Source organism: Rutidosis leptorrhynchoides, chromosome 4 (assembly GCF_046630445.1).
Source record: "Rutidosis leptorrhynchoides isolate AG116_Rl617_1_P2 chromosome 4, CSIRO_AGI_Rlap_v1, whole genome shotgun sequence".
Taxonomy (NCBI): domain Eukaryota; kingdom Viridiplantae; phylum Streptophyta; class Magnoliopsida; order Asterales; family Asteraceae; genus Rutidosis; species Rutidosis leptorrhynchoides.
This window is the reverse complement of record NC_092336.1, coordinates 539,222,397-539,244,686: the sequence shown is the minus strand read 5'-3', so window position 1 is coordinate 539,244,686 and position 22,290 is coordinate 539,222,397. Positions and strand designations below refer to the sequence as shown.

The 22,290-nt window shown below is 36.2% G+C and overlaps 2 protein-coding genes across 2 annotated transcripts; both read right to left on the bottom strand.

Moving 5' to 3' along the window:
- Positions 1 to 16,837: 16,837 nt before the first annotated feature.
- LOC139845081 (GDSL esterase/lipase At5g33370-like) lies at positions 16,838 to 18,905 on the bottom strand. The gene is made up of 5 exons (XM_071835303.1): positions 18,338 to 18,905; positions 17,935 to 18,065; positions 17,606 to 17,827; positions 17,276 to 17,525; positions 16,838 to 17,148 (listed from the first exon to the last, which is right to left on the bottom strand). Exons 1-5 carry the CDS (start codon positions 18,669 to 18,671, stop codon positions 16,928 to 16,930), a joined length of 1,158 nt encoding a protein of 385 aa, XP_071691404.1. The 5' UTR covers positions 18,672 to 18,905; the 3' UTR covers positions 16,838 to 16,927.
- A 229-nt stretch (positions 18,906 to 19,134) lies between these two features.
- Positions 19,135 to 21,219, bottom strand: LOC139845079 (uncharacterized). The gene is made up of 2 exons (XM_071835302.1): positions 20,070 to 21,219; positions 19,135 to 19,764 (listed from the first exon to the last, which is right to left on the bottom strand). Exons 1-2 carry the CDS (start codon positions 20,371 to 20,373, stop codon positions 19,757 to 19,759), a joined length of 312 nt encoding a protein of 103 aa, XP_071691403.1. The 5' UTR covers positions 20,374 to 21,219; the 3' UTR covers positions 19,135 to 19,756.
- Between the last annotated feature and the right edge of the window lie 1,071 nt (positions 21,220 to 22,290).

Below are 22,290 nucleotides of genomic sequence, written 5' to 3'. Positions count from 1 at the left end.
TATTCTCAGGTGATTATTAAGAGCTTCCGCTGTTGAATACTAAAATAAGGACAAGATTTGGAGTCCATGCTTGTATGATATTATGTAAAAACTGCATTCAAGAAACTTATTTTTGATGTAATATATTCTTATTGTAAACCATTATGTAATGGTCGTGTGTAAACGGTATATTTTAGATTATCATTATTTGATAATCTACGTAATGCTTTTTAAACCTTTATCGATAAAATAAAAGTTATGGTTGTTTTAAAAATGAATGCAGTCTTTGAAAAACGTCTCATATAGAGGTCAAAACCTCGCGACGAAATCAATTAATATGGAACGTTTATAATCAATATGAACGGGATATTTCTGTTGGTATCCGAGCGTTGGGATGCATTAGTGAGTCTGGACTTCGACCGTATTTTTCTTCAAAAACGATTGCTTAACATTTTTTTTATTGGAAACTATATATTATTAACATATAAATATTATGTGATATATTAATCTCTTAACGTGTTTGATATTGTGTGATAGATGTCTACCTCTAGTACAAATCCCATCGATTCACCTAATAATAATGAAGAGTCAAATATATTTTGGGAAGATTCACAAATTCCCGAAGAGGAACCGGAAGAGGAGGAACCGGAAGAGGAGGAACCGGAAGAGGAGGAATCGGAAGAGGAGGAACCAGAAGAAGAAGAGGTTCCAAAGGAAGAAATATTGATACCTATAGTAAATCGATTAAATAAAAGAAAATCCTTAACCAACGAACCAAAGTTAATAATGGTCAATGGTGTTTCCGCTAAGGAAGCAAAATATTGGGAAGATTACCAAATTTTCGATGAATCGGATCCCGATGATGTTATAGAAATTACCTCGACCCAATTTAATAAAGCGAAAGAAAATAATAAGGGGAAAGGTATAAAAATAGAGAAACCCGATTCTAACCCTGATGAACTTTATATGTATCGACAACATCCGTATTTCCTAAAATGTAACAATGACCCGGGAACCTCTAAACCACCAGGTTTTTCTAAACCATTATGGAAAATGACGGCTCGTATTAGAGGAACACCATATATTCCTAGAAAATTAGGAAAACGAACCAAGTCCAAAGAAGAAGAAACCAGTGATTCAGATTAGAGGGTTGTAATCATGTTATGTATTATATGTATTGTAGTGTGCTTGTACTTTTATGTTATATGTAAAAATTGCTTGTATTGTTTGTTAATTATCTTTTACAAATCTAATCCTTGTCTATTTTACAGTATAAAAACAAAATAGACGTTAAGGGTAGACAATCGAATATTTTAGAAGACCTACCAGAGGATATGATTGAGGAAACCTTGTCTAGAGTCGGTCAGAATTCATCAGCACATTTAGTTATGGCGAAATTAACTTGTCAAACATTTGAAAGACTTTCCAGAAATGCCTTAGTTTATAAAAGGCTTTCCTTTGATAGGTGGGGTATATCACATTGGGGAGACCGTAAGTTACGCCGTATTTTCTTTAAAGCATTAAATGCGGGGAACCCAAATGCAATTTTACACTATGGGTTAAGAACCTATTTTGACTCAACATATCCCAACATAGGATTTCGTGAATTAGAAAGAGCTTCTAACATGCAACATAAAGAAGCATGTTATGCTTACGGGTTAGTGATGTTCGTTTCTTACCAAAGTGAGAAAAAGAACATCGGATTGCAACTTTTAAATAAAACCTTCCCACAAGTGATGGATTCAGTAGTTGGGGTGAGAAACAAGGTTTTTAGATTATTACGGGGCTGTTGGACATTACAAAACCCTCGTCCTTTTGACGACATTACAACATGCTGCCTAGCTAATGGTCATAACGGTTATTTTCCACAAGACCAAGGATGGGAAGTCGTCTTAGTAAAACCAGAATGCATGACTTGTTTCTGGACTTATGAATTACGTGTCTTTATTTCCTTTGCTGAACAACTTGCGTATTAACTAGATTTATCTTCAAAACTATCCTGTATCATAGTGTACTATATTTCATGTTATATGTAATATAGTGAAGTTGTAAGTTTGAAGAATATTTGTATGAGATATATTATTATAATCAGTTTTTCATATGGAATTGTAGTAGTTGAATTGTATATTAGCTACTAAGTATGAACTTAACGGGTAGGTAGTACCCGAATTTAAACTTATAAAACGCTAATATGGAGAAAAAGCTTTTATAAATGAGTTCATATTAAGCTACGAAATACTATTGACTACTCTTAATATTCTGTATGATTAACTCGATTCAGTTGGCTATTTTGAAGGAAATGACACCGACTACTCGACACACCATGAATATGAGCGAAGAGGAATTTCGTACCTTTCTTGCTACAAACATAGCCGCAGTACAGGCTGCGCTACATACCAACAATAACTCTGAATCTAGCAATGCAGCTAACGACGCAAGAAATCGTGTAGGATACTCCTACAAAGAATTCACTGCCTGCAAACCTTTGGAATTTGATGGAACCGAAGGACCAATTAGATTGAAACGGTGGACCGAGAAAGTAGAATCAGTGTTTGCCATAAGTAAGTATACTGAAGAGGATAAAGTTAAGTACGCATACCTTTCCAGGTACTGGGTTAACGTGGTGGAACACCTATCTTGAACAGGTAGGACAAAATGCTGCTTACGCACTACCGTGGTCGGAATTCAAGCAATTGATGAACGAGCAGTACCGTCCTAGAAACGAAGTCAATAAACTCAAGGCAGAACTTAGAGAGTTACGAACACAAGGGTTCGACGTTACCATATATGAACGACGATTCACAGAGTTGTGCCTATTGTGTCTGGGAGCATTCGAAGATGAAGAAGAGAAGATCGACGCGTTTGTAAAAGGGTTACCAGTAAGGATTCAAGAAGATGTGAGTTCACATGAGCCCGCTTCCATACAAAAGGCAAGTCGAATGGCTCATAAACTCATAAATTAGATTGAGGGAAGAATTAAAGAGCAGGCGGCCGAAGAAGCCAACACGAAATAACTCAAGAGGAAATTGGAGGAAAACGGTGACAAGAGTCACCAGTACAACAACAACAACAATTACAACCACAATCGCAACAACTATCCCAACAACCGCAACAATAATCGCAACAATAATCGCAACAATAACCGCAATCCTAACAATAACTACAACAAACATCCCAACAACAACAACAACTACAACAATCGTTTCAATAACAATAACAATTCCAACAACAACCTCAATAACAACAACGGCAACAAAAACCAAAAACAGCCATGTCATAGGTGTGAAGAAAATCATCAGGGGTTTTGCACGACATTTTGCAACAGGTGTAAAAGAAATGGTCATAGCACGACAAAGTGTGAGGTCTACGGATCAAAGTTTAACAGAACTAAAGGGACAAATAATGTCAGAACAAGGAATGCCGAAACAAATTGTGTCAGAGCAAGTAATACCAACGCTGTTTGTTATAAATGTGAAAAACCGGGCCACATTATTAGAAATTGCCCGAATCAGGGGAATACTAATGGGCAGGGCCGTGGAAGAGTTTTCAATATTAATGCGGCAGAAGCACAGGAAGACCCGGAGCTTGTTACGGCTACGTTTCTTATTGACGATAAATCTGCTTATGTTTTATTTGATTCGGGTGCGGATAGAAGCTATATGAGTAGAGAATTTTGTGCTAAATTAAGTTGCCCATTGACGCCTTTGGATAGTAAATTTTTACTCGAATTAGCAAACGGTAAATTAATTTCAGCAGATAATATATGTCGGGAGAGAGAAATTAAACTAGGGGATGAAACGTTTAAAATTGATTTAATACCAGTCGAGTTAGGGAGTTTTGATGTAATCATTGGCATGGCCTGGTTGAAAAAGGTGAGAGCAGAGGTCGTTTGTTACAAAAATGCGATTCGCATTATGCGTGAAAAAGAAAAACCTTTAATGGTGTACGGAGAAAAGAACAACGCGAAGTTAAATCTTATTAGTAGTTTGAAGGCACAAAAACTAATAAGAAAAGGTTGTTACGTCATTCTAGCACACATCGAGGACGTTAAATCTGAAGAAAAGAACATCAGTGATGTTCCCGTTGCAAAAAAATTTTCCGATGTATTTCCTAAAGAATTACCGGGATTACCCCCACATCGATCCGTTGAATTTCAAATAGACCTTGTACCAGGAGCTGCACCAATAGCTCATGCTCCATACAGACTCGCACCCAGCGAAATGAAAGAATTACAAAGTCAGTTACAGGAACTTTTAGAGCGTGGCTTCATTCGACCAAGAACATCACCATGGAGAGCTCCTGTTCTGTTTGTCAAGAAGAAATATGGTACATTCAGGTTGTGTATCGACTACCGAGAGTTGAACAAACTTACCATCAAGAACCGTTACCCATTACCGAGAATCGACGACTTATTTGATCAACTACAAGGCTCGTCGGTTTATTCGAAGATCGATTTACGTTCTGGATATCACCAAATGCGGGTGAAAGAGGATGACATTCCGAAGACTGCTTTTAGGACGCGTTACGGTCATTACGAGTTTATGGTTATGCTGTTTGGATTGACTAACGCACCAGCGGTGTTCATGGACCTCATGAACCGAGTGTGTGGGCCATATCTTGACAAGTTTGTCATTGTTTTCATCGATGACATACTTATTTACTCGAAGAATGATCAAGAGCACGAAGAACATTTGAGAAAAGTGCTAGAGTTGCTGAGAAAAGAAAAACTGTACGCTAAGTTTTCAAAGTGTGCATTTTGGTTGGAAGTAGTTCAATTCCTCGGTCACATAGTGAACAAAGAAGGTATTTAGGTGGATCAAGCAAAGATTGAAACCGTTGAAAAGTGGGAAACCCCGAAAACTCCGAAACACATACGCCAGTTTTTAGGACTAGCTGGTTACTACAGAAGGTTCATCCAAGACTTTTCCAGAATAGCAAAACCTTTGACTGCATTAACGCATAAAGGGAAGAAATTTGAATGGAAAGATGAACAAGAGAAAGCGTTTCAATTGTTAAAGAAAAAGTTAACTACGGCACCTATATTGTCATTACCTGAAGGGAATGATCATTTTGTGATATATTGTGACGCCTCAAAGCAAGGTCTCGGTTGTGTATTAATGCAATGAACGAAAGTAATTGCTTATGCGTCTAGACAATTGAAGATTCACGAACAGAATTATACGACGCATGATTTGGAATTAGGCGCGATTGTTTTTGCATTAAAGACTTGGAGGCACTACTTATATGGGGTCAAAAGTATTATATATACCGACCACAAAAGTCTTCAACACATATTTAATCAGAAACAGCTGAATATGAGGCAGCGTAGGTGGATTGAATTGTTGAATGATTACGACTTTGAGATTTGTTACCACCCGGGGAAGGCAAATGTGGTAGCCGACTCCTTGAGCAGAAAGGACAGAGAACCCATTCGAGTAAAAGCTATGAATATAATGATTCACACTAACCTTACTACTCAAATAAAGGAGGCGCAACAAAGAGTTTTAAAAGAGGGAAATTTAAAGGATGAAATACCCAAAGGATCGGAGAAGCATCTTAATATTCAGGAAGACGGAACCCGGTATATGGCTGAAAGAATTTGGGTACCAAAATTTGGAGATATGAGAGAAATGGTACTTAGAGAAGCTCATAAAACCAGATACTCAATACATCCTGGAACGGGGAAGATGTACAAGGATCTCAAGAAATATTTTTGGTGGCCAGGTATGAAAGCCGATGTTGCTAAATACGTAGGGGAATGTTTGACGTGTTCTAAGGTCAAAGCGGAGCATCAGAAACCATCAGGTCTACTTCAACAACCCGAAATCCCGGAATGGAAATGGGAAAATATTACCATGGATTTCATCACTAAATTGCCAAGGACTGCAAGTGGTTTTGATACTATTTGGGTAATAGTTGATCGTCTCACTAAATCAGCACACTTCCTGCCAATAAGAGAAAATGACAAGATAGAGAAATTAGCACGACTGTATTTGAAGGAAGTTGTCTCCAGACATGGAATACCAATCTCTATTATCTCTGATAGGGATGACAGATTTATTTCAAGATTCTGGCAGACATTACAGCAAGCATTAGGAACTCGTCTAGACATGAGTACTTCCTATCATCCACAAACTGATAGGCAGAGCTAAAGGACGATACAAATGCTTGAAGGCATGCTACGAGCATGTGTTATTGATTTCGGAAACAGTTGGGATCGACATCTACCGTTAGCAAAATTTTCCTACAACAACAGCTACATTCAAGCATTGAGATGACGCCGTTTGAAGCACTTTATGGTAGAAAGTGCAGGTCTCCAATTTGTTGGAGTGAAGTGGGGGATAGACAGATTACGGGTCCGGAGATAATACAAGAAACTACCGAGAAGATCATCCAAATTCAACAATGGTTGAAAACCGCCCAAAGTCGACAAAAGAGCTACGCCGACATTAAAAGAAAAGATATAGAATTTGAAATTGGAGAGATGGTCATGCTTAAGGTTGCACCTTGGAAAGGCGTTGTTCGATTTGGTAAACGAGGGAAATTAAATCCAAGGTATATTGGACCATTCAAGATTATTGATCGTGTCGGACCAGTAGCTTACCGACTTGAGTTACCTCAACAACTCGCGGCTGTACATAACACTTTACACGTCTCGAATTTGAAGAAATGTTTTGCTAAAGAAGATCTCACTATTCCATTAGACGAAATCCAAATCAACGAAAAACTTCAATTCATCGAAGAACCCGTCGAAATAATGGATCGTGAGGTTAAAAGACTTAAGCAAAACAAGATACCAATTGTTAAAGTTCAATGGAATGCTTGTAGAGGACCTGAGTTCACCTGGGAATGAGAAGATCAGATGAAGAAGAAATACCCGCACTTATTTCCAGAAGATACGTCAACACCTCCAACTGCTTAAAATAAATTTATTTAACGGGTAGGTACTGTAGTGACCCGAACTTTTCCATGTTTTTATATATTAAATAAAATTGACATTTACATGATTAAGTATTTCCAACATGTTAAGCAATCAAACTTGTTAAGACTTGATTAATTGAAATAGGTTTCATATAGACAATTGACCACCCAAGTTGACCGGTGATTCACGAACGTTAAAACTTGTAAAAACTATATGATGACATATATATGATTATATATATATATATTTAACATGATATTATGATAAGTAAGTATCTCATTAGGTATTTTAACAATGAGTTATATACATAAAATTGAGTTTATTGAATTAAGAAAACTCGAAACGGTATATATAACGATTATCGTTATAACAACGTCTTACTAAATACATATGAATCATATTAAGATATTGATACAATATGTTTAATCATGATAAATGATAAGTAAACAAGTCATTAAGTGTTTTAACAATGAACTACATATGTAAAAACAAGACTACTAACTTAATGATTTCGAAACGAGACATATATGTAACGATTATCGTTGTAACAACATTTAACTGTATATATATCATACTAAGATATATTAATATATCATAATATCATGATAATGTAATAATTTAACATCTCTTTCGATATAATAAACAATGGATTAACAACATTTAACAAGATCGTTAACCTAAAGGTTTCAAAACAACATTTACATGTAACGACTAACGATGACTTAACGACTCAGTTAAAATGTATATACATGTAGTGTTTTAATATGTATTCATACACTTTTGAAAGAATTCAAGACACTTATCAAAATACTTCTACTTAACAAAAATGCTTACAATTACATCCTCGTTCAGTTTCATCAACAATTCTACTCGTATGCACCCGTATTCGTACTCGTACAATACACAGCTTTTAGATGTATGTACTATTGGTATATACACTCCAATGATCAGCTCTTAGCAGCCCATGTGAGTCACCTAACATATGTGGGAACCATCATTTGGCAACTAGCATGAAATATCTCATAAAATTACAAAAATATTAGTAATCATTCATGACTTATTTACATGTAAACAAAATTACACATCCTTTATATCTAATCCATATACCAATGACCAAAAACACCTAAAAATACTTTCATTCTTCAATTTTATTCATCTAATTGATCTCTCTCAAGTTCTATCTTCAAGTTCTAAGTGTTCTTCATAAATTCTATAAGTTCTAGTTTCATAAAATCAAGAATACTTCCAAGTTTGCTAGCTTACTTCCAATCTTGCAAATCCACTTTGAGTGATCATCCAACCTCAAAAAATCTTTCTTATTTATAGTAAGATATCTTTCTAATACAAGGTAATACTCATATTCAAACTTTGATTCAATTTCTATAACTTTAACAATCTTATTTCGAGTGGAAATCTTACTTGAGCTTGTTTTCGTGTTATGATTCTGCTTCAAGAACTTTCAAGCCATCCAAGGATCCTTTGAAGCTAGATCTATTTTTTTCATTTCTAGTAGGTTTATCCACAAAACCTGAGGTAGTAATGATGTTCATAACATCATTTGATTCATATATATAAAACTACCTTATTCGAAGGTTTAAACTTGAAATCACTAGAACATAGTTTAGTTAATTCTAAACTTGTTCGCAAACAAAAGTTAATTCTTCTAACTTGAATTTTAAAATCAACTAAACACATGTTCTATATCTATATGATATACTAACTTAATGATTTAAAACCGTAAAACACGAAAAACACCGTAAAATCAGATATACGCCGTCATTGTAACACCGCGGGCTGTTTTGGGTTAGTTAATTAAAAATTATGATAAACTTTAATTTAAAAGTTGTTCTTCTGGGAAAATGATTTTTCTTATGAACATGATACTATATCCAAAAATCATGGTTAAACTCAAAGTGGAAGTATGTTTTCCAAAATGGTCATCTAGACGTCGTTCTTTCGACTGAAATGACTACCTTTACAAAAACGACTTGTCACCTGTATTTATGACTATAAACTTATACTTTTTCTGTATAGATTCATAAACTTAAGTTCAATATGAAACCATAGCAATTGGATTCACTCAAAACGGATTTAAAACGAAGAAGTTATGGGTAAAACAAGATTAGATATTTTTGTTTGTTGTAGCTACGTGAAAATTGGTAATAAATCTATATTAATCATATCCTAGCTAACTCTTATTGTATTATACATGTATTATAATATATTATGTAATCTTGGGATACCATAGACACGTATGCAAATGTTTTGACATATCATATTGACCCATGTATATATATTATTTGGAACAACCATAGACACTCTATATGCAGTAATGTTGGAGTTAGCTATACAGGGTTGAGGTTGATTTCAAATATATATATACTTTGAGTTGTGATCTAGCCTGAGACGTGTATACACTGGGTCGTGGATTGATTCAAGATAATATATATCGATTTATTTCTGTACATCTAATTGTGGACAACTAGTTGTAGGTTACTAACGAGGACAGCTGACTTAATAAACTTAAACCAGTAAAACGTATTAAAAATGTTGTAAATATATTTTGAACATACTTTGATATATATGTACATATTTGTTATAGGTTCATGAATCGACCAGTGGCCAAGTCTTACTTTCTGACGAAGTAAAAATCTGTGAAAGTGAGTTATAGTCCCACTTTTAAAATCTAATATTTTGGGATGAGAATACATGCAGTTTTACAAATGTTTTACGAAATAGACACAAGTAATTGAAACTACATTATATGGGTGAATGATCGAAGCCGAATATGCCCTTTTTGCTTGGTAACCTAAGAATTAGTAAACCGATCTACTAATTGACGCGAATCCTAAAGATAGATCTATTGGGCCTAACGAACCCCATCCAAAGTACCGGATGCTTTAGTACTTCGAATTCGTTTTTATCATGTCCGAAGGATTTTCCGGAATGATAGGGGATATTCTTATATGCATCTTGTTAATGTCGGTTACCAGGTGTTCACCATATGAATGAATTTTATCTCTATGTATGGGATGTATATTGAAATATGAAATCTTGTGGTCTATTATTATGATTTGATAATATATAGGTTAAACTTATAACTCACCAACATTTTTGTTGACGTTTTAAGCATGTTTATTCTCAGGTGATTATTAAGAGCTTCCGCTGTTGCATACTAAATTAAGGACAAGATTTAGAGTCCATGCTTGTATGATATTATGTAAAAACTGCATTCAAGAAACTTATTTTTGATGTAATATATTCTTATTGTAAACCATTATGTAATGGTCGTGTGTAAACGGTATATGTTAGATTATCATTATTTGATAATCTACGTAATTCTTTTTAAACCTTTATCGATAAAATAAAGGTTATGGTTGTTTTAAAAATGAATGCAGTCTTTGAAAAACGTCTCATATAGAGGTCAAAACCTCGCGACGAAATCAATTAATATGGAACGTTTATAATTAATATGAACGGGACATTTTAAGGGGTGAGTTGGCCGAAAATTTGGAGGGGGGGACAAGGGGGACAAAAGTTTGCTTTTTGGTTAATGTTTGTCTAAAGTTGGTGCTTATGTTGGGATCCCATGCAACATTAAGGATAATACTTGACATAAATGCTAGCATGTTCCCTCTAATAAATGGGCATTTGTCTTACTTATTATTGGGCCACTAGTAATTAATAAGTGGGATAAATAAATGGGCTACTAGCTAGAGTAGGGTGGGCTTAAGTCCAACAAGGTAGAAAGTCCAACAAGACTAACTAGTAAGCATAATTAAATTACTATGCATAATTAAGCATACAAAAACCCAAGTAATTATTATTATAAAATAATAATTAATATTTCGTAGTCATAATATTCCAATTACGACAAAAGTTAAACGTGTGCGCGGTTCGCAGTTTATTCGAAACGTCAAGTGACACCAACGGTCATAAAAGCTTCCGGTGAACAAGTTAAGTATCCTACGTACTCTAAGGCATGTTTTAATATATAAATGAAAGTAAACCATGTATAAAGAGATTCCAGAGTATAAAGTAGCACAGTACGCACAAATACGCAGTTTCGCAAAAACACAAGGCACAAAAGCAAGTCGAAAAAGTCGGGTCGTTACATTACCCACGGAGGGAGATGGTGGGGCAGGCGGTGCAGTCGGTGCAGATGGTCCAGCACCAAAAGTAGATGCTGCATAGCGGTAAGGCTTACGCACAAATGGATCAGCAGGGTAAGGCACAACCCGCTTACGGGCGGTGACCCTAGTCCTCAGTCCACGCGCGTTAACGAATGGTCGACCTCCGTTAATCCCTAGAATAACGGTACCATCGAAACGATAACGCTTCTTCGGCAGGGTAGAGGGTGGCTGCACGAGCGTCTCCTCAGGGTCCTCGTCGGAATCATCGTCACTGGAATCGTCGGAGGATGAGTCATCGGATGGTGAGTCGTCGAAAACAGCTGGAGGTGGCGGCGCTCGGCGGCCGGTAGTCATAATCCGGTATCTGAAAGGTGGGATCGGTATGACACGTCCATCAGGAAGGCGTCGGCACCAATGGTTATGCTCATTACGGAACGGAACGTCCTCGTATTCCCCGGGAATCACAGCACCACCGGGATGGGGCTGTGGCTCCGGAGGTACTGGGATGAGTGGCGCTGGAATCTCCGGTGGATCCTCATGTCCGTCTGAGATAACCACTGGGTCGGGTACATGGCTGCTGGCTCTGGAGGACGAAGCGCTAGAGTCACTGGAGTGTGTCGACGACGGGATCTAAGAATCGGCAACAATGGCAGGCGAGGTGGCGGATGTGTCTGAGTCGCTCTCCAAAATGACAACGGGCGGGATATCCGACATCTGAACAAGGAAAAATAAATTTTTCCGTGTCAGCAAGTCATAAAGCAAGCACGTATTAGGCACTACAGAAACCTATGTTGTCTAAAACAGTATACATCATGGCAATAATAACAACGCTAAACAGAAATAACATGTGAAAGCAGATAGTAATCATGCAATAGCGAAAATAAGCATACAGCAAGTTCACATGGCAGTAAAGATAAGCAATAGCATGCAGTAATGTCACATAGCAGTAAAAGTAATCAGTAGCATGCAGTAAGTTTCGCAGAAACAAGTAAACTAGCAAGTTGTAGATTAGTCCTATTAGTGAATCCTACTTGGTTCGGTCTAGACTCACTAATGCAACCTAATTCCCTACAACCAATGCTCTGATACCAAATGTGATGCCCCGTACAAAACCATCGTGTACGATTCGTCAACAACAGGATCTTTACACGGTCAAGTACTACATGCTGTTTGAAAATAAGTTTGCATTCATAAAAACATAGCGTTTACAAAAGACAACATGACACAAAGGTCGTTACAAAGTCATTATTTGAAAATAACATAAACTATGAATGTAAAAGAAAAGTTCCATGATTGAGACATCTCTAAGATTATGCAGCGGAATTCTAGCACAGCAGGTCCTTAACAGCAAGTCTAAACACCAAAACAGCAAGCCTAAACAGCGGAAGCAACAAACCTCTAAGCACCTGAGAAAACATGCTTAAAAACGTCAACAATAATGTTGGTGAGCTATATTTTAAATTGTAACAGTAATATAAGATTGACCACGAGATTTCAATGTTTCAAAACAGTATGAAAAGTATATGCATAACCGTGGGCACAGGGTAACTAGACTTAACGTAAATATAAATATCACCCCCTAAAAGTACACCTGGCGAGTGCGTATGTCCTCGAAGTATTAAACACCCGTTAAATGCTAGCGCGACTAGCCCGAGTGGGGATGTTAAACCCTATGGATCCATATCTAAGATTCGCGTCTACCGGTTCAAAAACCAATAGTTAAACATTACTGTGCTAAGGGGAAAGTTTATGCCGTTATATAACCCACACATACGTAAAGTTTAATTACTCGTGTCAAATAAGTAAAACATAAAAAGGCGCATGTATTCTCAGTCCCAAAAATAGTATAAGTAAAAAGGGAAGCTATAACTCACAGTGAATAAGCAATACAAGTCGATACGAAAGTGTGCAAATAGTAAGTCAGTCCGAAAGGTCGTCAACCTAAATCAAAGGTTACTAGGTCAGTAGGTTGTCTTTATAAGTTCTATTAGTGCTTAAAATAAGTTTAAGTGTCATCATCATCATCGTTCATCATCATAAAAGCTAAGTAAGTTTGACAAGAATAGAGATCGAAACAAAACGCTGACTTCGGTCAGCTGCTAAGACCTCTACGTAAATCGAAAAGATGCGTAGTCAGTGGCTATGACTCCGTATGTGAGTCCTCTAACCGCTGACCAATTTTCAGAACCTAAATCGTCTTTGTTTGACCGTGGCGACGGTTTAAGTGCGAGTAGGTCAGAAATTTCAGCACAACGTTACAACGGCGTAGTGACTTTCGGAGGGCCGTAAATCCTAAACCGTAACTCGGATTAAGACGAGGCCTAAACGGAAAATCATCTACTCGAACCGAAATAACTGAATATCAACTTTCGAGTAGCCCAGGTTGTCTGATCAGATACGAAAAATAGTATGTAAGGTGCTCCGGTGGGGTTCTTAGTACTTGATGCTCATCACGGTTCTCATTCTTGATGCTTGTAGCTTCAAGTGTACAACTCGTTGATGGGTTAGCATCACTTTGAATAAGATTCTACCATTAACACACAATATGTTAAGACCAAGTAAGAACACAACTCATTTAAGAGTCTTAGATGGATGATGAACCAAGGTTACATCATATCCTTAGTCTTAACACAAATACAAGTCCTATTTACAAACAAAGCTATAAACTTTACATCAATCAAGCAAGTATGGACATAATCTAAGCCAAATGAAGTGATGTAACCCTAAGCTAGAGAGCTTGGATCCCTTTCACACAAGTTATAAGGTCACAAAGCTAGAAAGCTTGAACCTTTAGTGTTCTTGAAGAACTTGAAGCATAAAGCTTAGATCTTTAAGTTATATGAAGACCATAAACACAAGTTTTGATCTTTATAACAAAATAATGAGATCATAAGTTAGAAAACTTAGATCCAACAAAAGATATGAAAATTCAATCTAGAAAGCTTGCATCTTGTTTGTTCTTAAAGATCTTGAAGCATAAAGCTTGGATCTTTAAGTTACATGAAGATTACAAACACAAGTTTGAATCTTTATAACAAAATAATAAGATTAAAGTTAAAAAGATTTAGATCTACAAAGTAGGGGAATATTCAAAGCTAGAAAGCTTGAATCTTCCATGTTCTTGAAGGATTCAAATCCATGTTTGAATCTACAAGATGTAATCAAGATCAAAGCTAAAAAGCAAGACCCTTTGATGATGATGGTGGTCACGTGAAAGATGAAGGAAGAAGAAGAAGAAAAGCAAAAACTTACAAGTTTTAGAGTGAGAAAGACTAGAGAGAAAATAAGAGAGTAAGTGTGTGAAATACAAATGAGAGCAAGTGTTAAATGGATGAAATAAGGGTGGTATTTATAGGTGAATGGGGGAGGGGAGGGGTGAGTTGGCCAAAAATTTGGAGGGGAACAAGGGGGACAAATGTTTGCTTTTTGGTTAATGGTTGTCTAAAGTTGGTGCTTAAGTTGGGATCCCATGCAACATTAAGGATAATACTTGACATAAATGCTAGCATGTTTCCTCTAATAAATGGGCATTTGTCTTACTTATTATTGGGCCACTAGTAATTAATAAGTGGGTTAAATAAATGGGCTACTAGCTAGAGTAGGGTGGGCTTAAGTCAAACAAGGTAGAAAGTCCAACAAGACTAACTAGTAAGCATAATTAAATTACTACGCATAAATAAGCATCCAAAAACCCAAGTAATTATTATCATAAAATAATAATCAATATTTCGTAGTCATAATATTCCGATTACGACAAAAGTTAAACGTGTGCGCTGTTCGCAGTTTATTCGAAACGTCAAGTGACACCAACGGTCATAAAAGCTTCCGGTGAACAAGTTAAGTATCTTACATACTCTAAGGCACGTTTTAATATATATAAATGAAAGTAAACCATGTATAAAGAGATTCCAGAGTATAAAGTAGCACAGTACGCACAAATACGCAGTTTCGCAAAAACACAAGGCACAAAAGCAAGTCGAAAAAGTCGGGTCGTTACATCTTCTTCTTTTTAGACTTCGGTTTACCATGATTGTGACTCCCACTTGGGCCACGTTCCGTTGATCTCCCTCCTAACACCACCAAGGCCTCCATTTGTCGTGAACCGGCCTGTTTGTCCTCCTTGTTATTGCGCCGATTTTCTTTTTCTAGAATAGCAGCTGCAACTTCATCATAGACTAGATATTCCGAGAGAACATTATTGGTTAAGTTAATAATGAGTTGATCATACGAATCAGGTAGACTCTGAAGTAAAAGTTCAGCACGTTCTTTTGGCTCTATATTGCAGCTTAATGAAGCGAGTTGAGAAAATAGAGTATTCAAAGAATTAATGTGCTCATTAACTGAAGTAGATTCATTCATGCGTATCGCATAAAGTTTCCTCTTAAGGAATATCTTGTTGTGGAGTGATTTGGTCTCGTTTAATTTTACGAGGTGATCCCAAATCTCTTTCGCCGTCTTCCTTTCTTCAATGCTAGACAAAACGCCATCTGCTAGTGCCAGATGAAGATTTGCGATAGCCTGGCCGTCCATCTCTTCCCATTTTTCATCAGTGACTTCAGCGGAATGTCCACTGATGGCTGCCAAACACTTATCCTTTCTCATGATAGCTTTCATATTTAGTTTCCATAACTAGAAGTTACTCCCGTTGAACTTTTCAATTTCAAATTTCGTAGACATTGCTATAATTACAATCTTCTTTTCGACAATATTATTTTTCTTGAAATAACACCCAAGGACTTTTACCGAGTGAAAATAATCTTACTTATTTTCTGATGTGGACGATCCACTCCCGTGGCAACCACAGAGCATACGATAAGTAGATTAATACACACTAGATATTACACCTTAGCTCTGATACCACTTGTTGAGAAAAGTGACACCGAATTATAGCAAACCGCTAGTAATAATTGAAATAACAACAATAATAGGACACCGAGATTTAACGTGAAAAACCCCAAAAGGGTAAAAAAAAACCACGGGCAAGGAAAGAAACGTTTCACTAATAAGAATAATAGGAATTACACTTCTCTCTAATTACAAGGATAAGTACTAATCTTTATATCTCTTGTAATTAGGAGATTACTCACAAACTTTCTAATTATTTCTTTTAGTACAAAGAGAGAATGAATTAATTTTGGGATGCTTAAAGACTTGCATGAGGCTCTTATTTATACTAGTAGAAGTAGAAAATGCCTGGAATGTAAACAAGTTGTAGACAACTCGACAAGTTGAAGTTAAGAAGACACCAAAAAGTCTTCTATGTAATAGTATAGTCTCATGTTACATGTGCTCTTATATTTGTTTGACTACTTCCATTCCACCAACCATTCACTTTATTTGACAGTACAACGAATTCAAGCATATCTTAATCTCTTAATAACAACTTTTCATTAAAAAGTTCCTTATTAAAAATCGCTTCAAAGTTTCATTGTGATGTACACTCGTGAGAGAAAAAAAAAATATATACGCGTAATTATTTTTCTTTACCACAATTAGTCAATTTTTTAATAGGATTTACAAAGATTAAAAAAATACTCGGTATTAGATTTCACACGTCACGTGGTCCATAATGCAATTAGACCAATTCTTTTTTAAAAGTTCATATTATGTCTTCTTTTTACATCTAGAATAATTTGCTCGAGTTCACAAAGTAATGTGAACATCATTACTTGCCTGATTTCCTCAATCATTTTAGTCTATTTAACGACTTAAAGGCCAATAAATGTGATATTTAAAAGGAAAAAACAACATAATGACTAGAAATGTGAACATGGAAGCTTAATTATATAGTTCACTTGTCGGAACATATATGATCGTATACATGTTGGTTGGTTGAATTATACATTACTACAAAATTAAATAAAGACCTTGCATAAAATAACTGATTAATTAGTTAATAAGCTACCAACTGAGCAAAGTTAATCGGAGTCACAAACTGCGGTCCACCATTGTATATAGTTATAGCTGCGAGCTCGTACGCATACTGTGTTGGATGGTACAAGTCCCAGAACAGATAATTGTTGCGATTCGAGCATAAATTTGCTTTCGGATTGCATCCGTTTTCTGCATTTAACAACCCTTCGCCACAACATGCTTTGTCGATCGATGTTAAATCTACAAAATATAAACAAACGAATTAGATTTTCGTCTTCAGAGATTATCAAGACTTCAATCACTAGGCAAACTGTACTTTTTGTCATGAAAAAGTTAGCTTAATGGTTTGATTTATTTGTGTACTTACTGAAGAGTTGCGGGTGATTTATGACGTTAATTGTCATTTCATATGAATTTGCGAGCGAGTACTTAAAATCAGGTAAACTGGAACTGAGTTTATGCAAAAGAGTATAAAGTGATGAATAGAAAATTTGAGCAAAAGTGTTTTCGATTTCCAAACATCCACCAGTCGCGTTGTAGAGTCTTTGAGACGGGCAACATCCAATCGGTGCTACGCTTATGATCCCGAATTTTCTGACTCCGAGATCGTACAATTCCTTAACAAATCAATTGAGCAATTTTTAGGTTAAGTTGTGATATACTCTATCTGTATTCAAATTTATGTTATGATGCTTACATTAATGTGAAACTCGTAAGCTGACATCAAAGAATTGATGAATACATCAGGATCAACAGTGCTTCGATCTTTAAAATAGTCAAAAATGTCGTTGCTGCCAACACTAATCGCGATCAAGGATTTTGCTATTAGTTTGTTAGCCACTTCTTGTCCCTTTGAGTATGCTAGAATACTATAATAACTTTTGAATTGCTTGGTTTGCTCAGACATGGATATGATATTCTGTTCGCAATTTGATTGTATTATTAGAGGAGACGAATTAATGAAAACGTACCCTCAGACAATATATTTATGAGTGTATGCTCGAAACTTTGTAAAGGATGACTTACGCGATCTTTTCCAGTTGTGTCTAGAAGACCAGATGCTCCAGACGCGAAGTTTATTCCACTAAACATGTTGCTACGGGTTTTTAGAAAGAGCAACCATGGTTGTGGACTTTTGTCATGCCCGAGTAGTTTAGCTAAGTTTCGGACACAAAAAAAAAACCAAATATATATCATTGGGTTAGAACAAACAAGACCACCTTTAAACCAACTGCACAATAAGATCAGTATATATGCCTGTTTATAGAAATGCTTGATGTGCCTAAAATGTAGACTTAAGATTATGTAATATGTCTAAAGATATCATTGGTGATTATAGGTTGGCACATTTTTAGGATATGCTAGTCACATTTAGCATTATTCAGTCAGGTTATAAACAGAATTTTTATAAGATATCTGTCACACTAACATAAAAAATCGGCGCTGTTGAAACCATTGCTGAAACGTCCTGTAGGTTTTGAATTGAGAAAATCAATCCCGTTGTAAGGAAAATCGGCCCGTGCTTTGCTTTCAGGCAATAAAGTGTTGGTTCCAACATCAGCTGTTGAGTCACCGAATATGAAAATGGCTGGTTTAGCAGTGCGATTCATCATCGTGGCATTTGAGACTTGTAGAATGACAATGAAAGTCCCTAACAAAAGAGATAAAAACGCACCGTACGTTTTCCCCATTGGAATGTAACAAAATGTATTTCCAATGGAGAAAGTGAGTTTTGTGAACGGTAATGAAATATTGTATGTCATTTATAAACAATGTTGATTAAGAGATGTGACAAATTATGGACTTGGTTGTGTGTATCAAAATAACTATGAAACAAATAAATTGGCATATTTGGTAGATTCACGGTTCCAATTCTAGCATTTTGTTTCGATCTTATTGTTTTTTACAGAGGAAAACTTGGTTAAAACGACGGAAACAAATATATTTAGATGGTTTTTTTTAAAGGGTAAAAAGCCGGCTAAAGTAACCGAAATAAATACAGGACATACCATATGCCGTCTATGTTACAATGTAAAATGTAACATGTCTATTTTATCTTTATCAATGTCTTTAGCCTTATTAGCAGGTCAATTTGGTAATCCTGTTACTTCATTTGGAGTTTTGTACTTTGAGTTATCGATGGATTACAAAACATAATAATGAACAATATGGAGTAAACCATGTAGGCTTGCCTGAATGGTCACCGAGTTGCCCAATGAAGCACACCATCCGGGTTCAATTCCTGGCTATGCCAAATTGTTCAAAAAGAGAGTGTGACTAGAGGGTGCGCATAATGCGCAATTCACCCGGTACCAGGTCTCGCGCTCCGGGGGCTTGATTACCCGAGGTTTTACCATCTACGGGGGAGCCAATGTGCTCGTTCATATGAGGGTTTCCTCGCTTACAAAAAAGAAAACAATGTGGAGTAATGTATTGCTAACATTTCATGCAAGATTTGGGCAGGTCAAACTATGAAGTGTACCATATTCGGTTCAGTTGTTTTGACAAAGACCGAACCTGACCCGGATTACTCAAATCTAAAACGGCTCAATGCCACACACCAAACAGAGCCCCAAAGGTCCATGAAAATCTGACATTGCGCAGCTAGTCTATGACTCTAACAGAAATAAAAGAAATGAAGTGAAACAAGGATGAAAGGTGGGGAAATGGGATACTTCCAATTTAGAATGAAAGATTTGAAAGAAACAACAACTCCTCAAAAAAACATGAAGTTAAACAACCAAAATTGCCATTAACCAAGTTTGCCAAATTAATCGGCCTTAGCACCGCGTTACTTCTTTCATCCGGTCGCGACGTCATTCCACGAAGCTTATCGATCCGAAGTCCTTTATCGTTCTGATTTGGAAAGGAATACGTTAAAACGTTAGAGGACTTGTCGCTTATAAGAACGCCCGAAGGTTGGGGAATGACTCCCCGGTCCGCTAAATCTTGAAAAAATCCTTTATGGTTAGGACCCGAAGGACCCACCCCTTGCTCATTACGTACCGAAGCTACGTACTTGGACCCGTACACTTTGATCTTACCTTTCTTAAGCTTTGCCCGTGCAGAATCTCTAGAAACAGCATGCTTTTCTACAACACCAACATTGGTAGGAAAAACAATTTTAGTAGTATTAGTTAAAGACTCATTCGCTAAAATACCTTGACCAGGAACTTCAACATTCGAAGGAAGTGGAACAGGAGGGTCATCTTCACAAACCGGTGACGAGTCCAAATTAAAGCGCTCTGTAGTCGACACCCTAGTCGATCTCGAAACTGGGGCCACACCCGTAGCATCCAATTTGCCTAAAGAGTCAAAGTGAATAACACCATCATTGAAGTCTTCAACCACGTCGTCATCATCCAAGTCATCAAGCGCGTCATCTACCCTACAATCTTGACGGTCACGAACATCCTCACCCCTTTGAGACCCACTAACGCCATTAACGGTCAAAGCATCGGACATGATTGCGGTTTGATTACCATAAACAGGTTGACTCGCAAGAATTATGCGGTTTGTAATTGCGATCAACTCAGCGGGAAATTCTTTCAATTCAACCTCCGACTTTTACACCAATCTACCCAAAAGTTGCATATCTTGCCATCCACGACAAACTTTAATGGTGAGACATTCATTATATAGCTTCTTAAATCCTTCTTTATGCATGAAATTTGTAATTTAGAATACAATTAATTATTTATGTATAATTTGAATGGGAGTTTAGTTGTAAGTCACTAAAGTATCTACTCAGAAAATAGTAAATGGGTCAAAATATTCAAGTTATATTATAACGAACCACAAAACATATGCTATTGACCTGCAAAACATGCTATTTATTTATTTACAAATAGCAAACACATGTATTTATTTATATTATAACGAACCACAAAACATGCACATGACTTGTGTTATGACAATTTGCTTAGCGCACCCACCCCAGCAGAAGCTAGGATATAATTTGTTTGAGACAAACTTACGAGAAATAATAGAAAGCAAATAAAGTAACTGATAACAAGACGATTTAACGTTGTTCGGCAAACCCTGCCTACATCCACCCCAAGAGTCTCCTTTATTCTTATAATATAAAAGAACCCGGTACAAGAAAAAATACACTATGAGTTAAACCCAAACCCAAGCCCCTTAGATTTTAGTATAAAATCTAAGTTTCTCGTACACTCCTTTACACTCCTTACAAGAATAAAACTCTCCCTCACAAATAAACACACTCCGTTGATATTATCGATCAACTGTGTTTTCTCTCATTTGTGATATTTGATCCCTTTCTCTGGATCCTCCCTGGATCCTCTCTGGATGCCTTTTGCTTTTTGCATGAACACATATATATACATAAAACTTCACCAACCGAAAACTTAGTAATCCGTGTATGAAAACAAATAACATTCACAGCCACTTTATGACTTTTTCCCCACTTGCACGCTTTAGTTTCAAGAACCACCAAAAGTCTACAATTATTTGGCACATACTATTTGTTAATAGTCTCCTATATTTCCATGCAATAAATGTGAGCCACTTTCTTGGACCACCGTCCAACAACTTGTTATGCAAAAGGCTTGACCCGTTTTATTTGACAAAAACAGTTGGCTAAATATTACTACTATTTTACCAGAAACAATAAACAATTTATATGAATCGGCCTCTCATAAGAGATTATTGCAACTATCAATCAACAGTGCAACATAAAATAACGTACAAACAAAAGCATGAAGAGCTTACATGGAAACTACTTACAATAATAGCTCTCTAGAAAAGTGAATGCTAATGACCTTTAATAGAAGAAACACAACCCAAATAGAACCATTAATATTCAACCGGGTTGAAAATTCCAACTTAGAATTGATTATCAACAATATCTACAGTTAGTTTATTAACATCATTCACTAATTCCGAAACTCGAACTTTACTGATTCAAGCTCATATCCTACTTCTCATTGGCCCTAATTATGAAATATAATCGAGAACATATGTTCCCTTTTGATAATTTAATAACATTTCTAAATCAGCATGAATCACTAAAACCATAATAAGAATCGAAGCAATTCAATTTAAAACTACCATTCACTGATTGAAATTAGTATATGCGGTTAGTTGAATGAAGACGTTGGTGATATATAAGATTACTGAGAGCGTTGTGATATAAGAGAATTAGGGCTTGTGTAAAGAAGAATTAGGGGTTTATGAATGATCGTAGGGAATTATTGATACTATCAAATTCAGATTCTCGATTGTGATCGTGAATGACTGACTGTATAGGGTTTATTACTTTGAAGGCAAGTAAGACAATTTCTATGAGTGTTGATATATTAGCTAATAATCTTATGTAATTTTATCCAATGGCTGTTGTTCGATAAGTCTTGTCAATCT